General features: G+C 46.0%; 1 protein-coding gene across 2 annotated transcripts in view; it reads left to right on the top strand.

The window, feature by feature from the left end:
* The first annotated feature begins 245 nt into the window (after positions 1-245).
* misp (mitotic spindle positioning) overlaps positions 246-7,500 on the top strand; it is an 8,479-nt gene continuing 1,224 nt past the window's right edge. The window contains exons 1-6 of one of the 2 annotated variants that reach the window (XM_034136184.1): positions 248-293; positions 1,812-2,530; positions 2,695-3,193; positions 3,594-4,015; positions 4,241-4,596; positions 7,314-7,500. The exon at positions 7,314-7,500 is cut by the window's right edge and continues 229 nt beyond it. In XM_034136184.1, coding sequence (XP_033992075.1) covers positions 1,878-2,530; positions 2,695-3,193; positions 3,594-4,015; positions 4,241-4,596; positions 7,314-7,500 — 2,117 coding nt within the window. In that variant the 5' untranslated portion in view covers positions 248-293; positions 1,812-1,877. Of the gene's footprint in view, positions 294-1,811; positions 2,531-2,694; positions 3,194-3,593; positions 4,597-7,313 lie in introns of both variants that reach the window. The other variant, XM_034136183.1, reaches the window with a different exon arrangement.

The raw sequence follows: 7,500 nt of genomic DNA, 5'->3' as shown, positions 1-7,500 counted from the left end.
CAACATTAAAAACCTTCTGAAGAGACAATGAGAAGATATATGTTATAAAGTGTGTGTGAGTGTGTGTGTGTGTGTGTGTGCGTGGGTGCGTGCGTGCGTGCATGCGTGCGTGCGTCCGTGCATGTGTGCGTGGGTGTGTGTGTGTGTGTGTGTGTGTGTGTGTGTGTGTGTGTGTGTGTGTGTGTGTGTGTGTGTGTGTGTGTGTGTGTGTGTGTGGGAGGAGTCTCTGATTGGAAGATATGAACTTTGTCTCTTCAGTTATTTTTCAGTTTGCTGACAGAAGCTGACCTCAGGTAGGAGGAACACTGCTTTAATATCTCTCAGTATATTAAATACACTATCCTCTGTAATCACTGTAGTCTATAGTTAGATATATAAATAACATAGTTTCTGAAAAACAAAACATGTGTAAAACTTCTGAGAAAATACAAGTTTAGAAGATTTAAATGGAACTTTATTTAAAACTGTGTAATATTTCATTATTCTGTTACAATTAGTAAAACTTTCACTTTCAAACAACTTTAAACTTTAGTTACCTTTGCTTCACTTCATTTTACTTGTACACCTTATTTATATTGTATATAAACAACAAATCCTGTTGACACTTCGTCTGCACTACGTGTACTTCTCTGCAGCCGTTTAAATTCAAATAAACTGAGAGTTCAGGACATTAATGCTAAAGCTAAATAAACGTTAGCATTTCATACACATTTAAAATGAGTCCAGTTTTTGTCTTGAGAGCCGGCCTGTGTGTGTGTGTGTGTGTGTGTGTGTGTGTGTGTGTGTGTGTGTGTGTGTGTGTGTGTGACAGTTCAGTTTTATCTTTTTTCAACATTGAGGTTTATCTCTGTCCCGCAGACTGACTGAATGCATGCTACGATGCTACGCTAACATCACAGCATATAAATGTGAAGCTAACATTTATATGTTTTTAAATTATGTAACGTATCATAGTAATATATCTTATACACAGAGGAGGGAAGAAACTAAGTACATTTACTCAAGTACTGTACTTACGTACAATTTTGAGGTACTTGTACTTTACTAGAGTAATTAAATGTTATGCTACTGTGTACTTCTACTCCACTACAGTTCAGAGGTACATGGTGTACTTTCCCTCCACTACATGTATTTAATACCTTTAGTTACTTCTCAGATGTGGATGAATGATGTGAAATATAATCAAGTGTTAAATCAGACTTTAGTTCCACCTGGAGTAAATCCACAAGCTACCCTGCAGTATACAAAGTCATTCAAACTAGCTGCACCTTTACCAGCTTTGAGAACACTTTCATGATCAATCATTATAAAACATATCATATATATTATTCTGAAATGGACCAATCTGCACAATCACTACTTTTACTGTCGCTACTTTCACTATATTTTGATGAGAATACTTTTATACTTTTACTTGAGGAACATTTTGAATGCAGGACTTTTACTGTAACAGAGTATTCCTACACTCTGGTACTTCTACTTTTACTCAAGTACAAGATCTGAGTACTTCTACTTTTACTCAAGTACAATATCTGAGTACTTCTACTTTGACTCAAGTACAAGATCTGAGTACTTCTACTTTTACTAAAGTACAAGATCTGGTACTTCTACTTTTACTCAAGAACAAGATCTGAGTACTTCTACTTTTACTAAAGTACAAGATCTGAGTACTTCTACTTTTACTAAAGTACAAGATCTGAGTACTTCTACTTTTACTAAAGTACAAGATCTGAGTACTTCTACTTTTACTAAAGTACAAGATCTGATATTTTAAACAATAATTATTTAATAATAAATCTCTGTTGTTCCAGAGAGTCCCTGCAGGAGACCGTCCTGATGTTCTGTCTCTGAGCTCCAGTCCGCCCCCCCTTGCTGGCATGGACAGCGCCCCCCGAAGGTGGGTCCTGAAGCCCCTGTCCCCCCCCCTGCAGCCCTCAGACCTGCGCAGCCTGGCCGGACCCCCCCAACCCCAAACAAACCCCCTTGAAAACATCTCCATCGCTCGCAGCCCCTCCTCCGTGGTGGTCTCCTCTCAGGGCGACCGGTCCAAAGACGTGGTGGTTCAGGTCCGGCAGGTCGCTGTGTCTCAGCCCGTGGAGGAGGAGGAAGATGAATATGAAGACTGGCCTCCAAGCAGCCCCGGCAGCAGCTCTGGTTCTCACAGTGGTTTCTACTCCTTCGTGGACGACCCGGCGAGTCCCGAAGCCGAGCAGAACCAGAACTGGATGACATCTCCGCGGCGGCAGAAGCAGTTGGCGACGCTGAAGGAGGAGCGAGGCTTCAGACTGCAGAGCTACACCGGGACCAGGAGGCCGGAGAGCCTGTTCCCAGAGACCGACGGAGACGAGAGGTACCGCCTGGACCTGAGCACCGAGGAGGTCCTGGAGGAAGAGGAGAAGCAGCTCAGGAGGGAGGAGATCATCCGGAGCCAGGCGCCGAAGAAGAGCTCCAGAGACCAGGAGGAGGACCTGAAGAGCCAGACCTCCAGAGACCAGGATGAGGAGCGACTGTCCGAGGGGTTCAGCTTCAGGCAAGTTTTTTTCTCTAATTGATTGTGATGTTATGTTAAATGTCTGTTTCCTTGTATCTTGTCTTAATATCTGTCCTTGTCTGATGTTTCAAATGGAGCTGCTGTGATGCAAGTAACATTTCAGGTTTGATCTGACAATAAACTATTATCGTATCGTATGGTAGACCTGCTGAGAACATCGACCAGGAGCAGATCAGCTTCAGCGCCGCCAGGCAGCAGTTCCTGCAGCTGGAGCAGGACCGGCTGGTTCCCTGGAGGATGCACCTGAACATGCGCTCTGCACGGTCCTCCCAACACCACAGAGAAGAATCTACAGCATTTAAAGCAGTAGAACAAGAGCAGGAGACGCACCCGGAGAGGAGGGTGGTGGTGGTGATGTCCGACGACCTGGACTCCGGTCTGGAGGAGCTCTCAGTGGGCGGGGGGTACGGCAGCGACGAGGGCATCTTTAACGACACCAGGAGAATCTACGAAACCCCCATCGAGAGGGAGATCCAGTACGAGACCCCCATCGAGAGGGAGATCCTTAATGAGACCCCCATCGAGAGGGAGATCCGGTTGGTTCAGGAGCGAGAGGAGAACCTGAGGAGATCTCGAGGCCTGACGCTCAGCGACTGCAGGGGGGAGATGATCCAGATCAAAACCAAACGACTTCTGACGCCGGTCTGTGGTGGTCCTTTTTATTTATCAAATGACATAAAGAATCATCAGCTGTCTTTTATTTCTCTTGCAAGAAAGTTAGGTCAGTCGTACATCACTGTCTGCAGAGTGAAAGACAGATGGGTAGAGTTTGTGTTGCATATTTAAAGACTAGGAGGTACAACTCACGAAAGGTACCCCTTTGCTTTAGTTCCAATCAGAGGAGTTACGGGCATTTGCGATACCAGAATGTTTTAGGATCAGCAGGAGATGAAGGTCACAAAGAGTGTCAATAATAACTTTGTATTTAATCTTCTTAATAAGGACATTTCCCAAGCCTAGCAAAGACCTGAAAGTGGGTAAACAGAGACAAACCTCAGCATACGAGTCTTGTAATGAAAGTAAAGTGATTTTTCTGTTACAGGTCAAAGCCAGGGAGAAGAACCGGGTGAGCTTCCTGATCCAGAGGGAGATCCAGAAGGAGACCCAGAGGAAGGAGGTTCCTCCGCAGGAAATGAGGAGCGACTTACACCAGAGAGGCGAGGACGAGAGGACAGAAGAAAGACCGGCGTCCGAGTCTGGAGACACCGAAGTCTTCCCGTCTCCCTGCTGTCCTCAGCCAGAGGAAACTGAGCTGTTCATCAGGAGTTCAGCTGCTTCCTCCCCTCGATCCTCCTCACCTTTCTCACCCTCCTCACCTTCCTCACCCACACCTCGGTCCTGGAGGCAGAACCTGCAGACCACCGGCCTGCAAACCCGAGGACAAGGAACGCCTGACTTCATCGAGAAGGAGATCCAGGAGACGCTGAGGAGGGAACAAGAGCTCAGGGAATCCAGGGAGTCCAGGGATCTGAAGGAGTCCAAGGAGTCCAGGGATTCCAGGGAGTCAAGAGAGTCTAGAGAGTCTGGAGAGTCTAGAGAGTCCGGGGATTTGAAGGAGTCTAGAGAGTCTAGAGAGTCTAGAGAGTCTAGAGAGTCTAGAGAGTCTAGAGAATCAAGAGAGTCTAGAGAGTCTAGAGAATCAAGAGAGTCTAGAGAGTCTAGAGAATCAAGAGAGTCTAGAGAGTCCAGGGAGTCCAGGGATCTGAGGGATCTGAGGGATCTGAGGGAGTCTAAAGAGTCTAGAGAGTCCAAAGAGTCCGGGGATTTGAAGGAGTCTAGAGAGTCTAGAGAGTGTAGAGAGTCCAGGGATCTGAGGGATCTGAGGGATCTGTGGGAGTCCAAAGAGTCCAGGGATCTGATGGAGTCCAGGGATTTGAAGGAGTCTAGAGAGTCTAGAGAGTGTAGAGAGTCCAGGGATCTGATGGAGTCCAGGGATCTGAAGGAGTCCAGGGAGGAGGCGGATGGACGACTCTTCTCTCCGACTCCTCTGGTGGAACAGGCAACAAAGATGGCCGTCAGTCAGTTCTACCCATCGCCAAACACAGGTATGTCTTTTGTATGAAGGCTGGATCCCTAACCAGGGCTCTGAGTCCGCTTTAACCCCTTTCCTGAACCAAACTGGTACAAGGTCCAGTTCGGAGATAGTGCCCGATTGCGGAACCAGTTCTTCCTGTTTCCACCGCAACAGGCCCCGAAAAAAGGATCAGTTATTTTAGAGTTAATTGATTCATCGCACATCGTTATCACATCAAAAGACTCATGTCAAGACTTTGAGCTCCGACTGCTGCCAGGTGAGATCTTGGCCGTCGCTATCTTGGTTTTTGGCCGTCGTTAACTTCCTTGGTTTATTACTGACATTAAGACAATTACTTCTTGTAGTACCAGTTTTCTCAAATGAAAATGAGGAATTATTTAATGCTAACTTTTGTTGAATTAAGGCGAAATCTAAAGACACAAAAAGTTATTCAAATGAACTCCTAAAAGTGGATTTTGTTTTCTTTCCACTTGTCTTAAAGACTGTAAAAGCTAAATAGCCCCAAACCTTCAATTTGACCATTGGAACAAACTCAATTATTCACAAACAATAATTTTCTTTAGCTCACCAAGTCAGAGTTAAGTTAATTGTATTTGTGAAATAATAAAAATATGTGAGAAATCACCCAAAGAATAGCAAAATGATGATTGTGAAAATGTTCAGAAAACAGCAACAAATGTGTATATATATTTAAATGTGTTGATCAGAACCTTTTAAAGGGTAGAAAACACTTTTTTAAAGCTGAAATCAGTTAATTTAAAGATAATCCTATATAGTCATAGTTTGCTAATCATAGCTTCCATTGGCTAACATTAGCCACCTTAAGCTACAGGCCATACAGAGTGAAGCCTAACTTCATTGTCAGTAAACCTCACAGTCCTGATGGAGGGTTTTCACAATAAAAGTTCCTGTACGAAGGTATTTATGATCCGAAATGAAAAGCTCAGCAGGTTTCCCCCCGCAGTGAAACCGGCATGATCTTTGACCTCAATAAAAACTGTGAGGGGTTCTCTGCAATGGAGGAATTGTTTTAATGAATATCTGAAACAAACGGTCGTCTGGCTGGAAATCAGAGGACATTTAAACATTTCAATAGTAGAAACAGCTGTTTGGTAACATGTTTGAATCCTGAATGGACCCTGCTGCTGTTCGTCTCATTTACAGTATTCACCAGAGAATGAGTAACTTAATGAGACCACGACCAAAGTTCAGCTGTTTGTGTAAATCAGTAACCAGTCAGCGGGTCCAGAACGCCTTTACTCTGAAAATCTCAACTTCCAGTAAAACCATGAGGAAGTGACCAAAGATCACACTGCAGGAGTTATACTGCTGTTCACTGACCTACCTGCACAGGTGAGCACTGAGAGAGGGAACAGCTCCACCTGCTGGACGGATTTATAACGACGTGTTAGGGTAATTGGAGGAAATTCAATATAAAAACTTAGCTGGAGGATGGGAAAATATTTTAAAAACACATCAATTCAGAGATTTAAGTTTTAAATTACGGGGAAACAAACAGTTCGAGTTTTAATGTCATAAATATACCATAATTTGAAGTCCTCTTAAATGATAGATTCTGAATTTGGTGATAAGTGTGAGAAACTTCTGAAGCAATGAGAGTCAGGACTCAGAGAGAGACGAGGAGAGCTGGAGCTTTGATGGCAAACACTGACGGTTTATTTGGAGCTTCGGCCGGAGAATTCACAAGACATGTCACAGGGTCTGACCACACGGTTGAGATGCCACAATCAATTCTGAAGACCTCTTCTGTAGCTCCAGGTTTTAACTAGTTCAGAGTGTAATAATCTTTATCAGTGAGACTAAACTAATATGGACCCTGAATCTTACTAGAGCTGTCGTCCATAGTGCGCCAGGGAACCTTCGTCCCTGAACAGTAAACTATCTCATGGCGGCTTGTGCTCGGTCATAGACTGGCAACAACAATGCGCCCAAGCTGCCCCTCCTCAAGAGAGATAGCAGCAGAACCCGAGCTGCCCCTCCTCAAGAGAGATAGCAGCAGAACCCAAGCTGCCCCTCCTCAATAGAGATAGCAGCAGAACCCAAGCTGCCCCTCCTCAAGAGAGATAGCAGCAGAACCCGAGCTGCCCCTCCTCAAGAGAGATAGCAGCAGAACCCAAGCTGCCCCCTCCTCAATAGAGATAGCAGCAGAACCCAAGCTGCCCCTCCTCAAGAGAGATAGCAGCAGAACCCAAGCTGCCCCTCCTCAAGAGAGATAGCAGAACCCCAGCTGCCCCTCCTCAAGAGAGATAGCAGCAGAACCCAAGCTGCCCCTCCTCAAGAGAGATAGCAGCAGAACCCAAGCTGCCCCTCCTCAAGAGAGATAGCAGCAGAACCCAAGCTGCCCCTCCTCAAGAGAGATAGCAGCAGAACCCGAGCTGCCCCTCCTCAAGAGAGATAGCAGAACCCCAGCTGCCCCTCCTCAAGAGAGATAGCAGCAGAACCCAAGCTGCCCCTCCTCAAGAGAGATAGCAGCAGAACCCAAGCTGCCCCTCCTCAAGAGAGATAGCAGCAGAACCCAAGCGGCCCCTCCTCAAGAGAGATAGCAGCAGAACCCAAGCGGCCCCTCCTCAAGAGAGATAGCAGCAGAACCCAAGCGGCCCCTCCTTAAAAGAGATTTTCGGACTCATTCCTGCACCTCTCTTTGTGAGAGTTACTGATCAGAGGTCAGCGGTGATTTCCTGTCTGATGGCGTCCTTCCTGTTTCAGATAAACCCGTCAGCGTCTCGTCTCCTCGACCCTACGTCCGGCAGCCCTCCCTCTCCTTCATCACCGCTCAGCCCTGGTCCCCCTCCTCCTCTTCCTCAGCTCCTCCTCATCGCCTCCTTACTTCCTTCTCCTTTTCCTCGCTTCCTCCTCACCTCCTCCCCTCTTCCTCCTCTTTCTCATCTCCTTC

The sequence above is a fragment of the Trematomus bernacchii genome, unplaced genomic scaffold, assembly GCF_902827165.1.
Source record: "Trematomus bernacchii unplaced genomic scaffold, fTreBer1.1, whole genome shotgun sequence".
NCBI lineage: Eukaryota > Metazoa > Chordata > Actinopteri > Perciformes > Nototheniidae > Trematomus > Trematomus bernacchii.
Note: the sequence above shows the minus strand (reverse complement) of the source record. Positions and strands in the feature narration are given on the sequence as shown.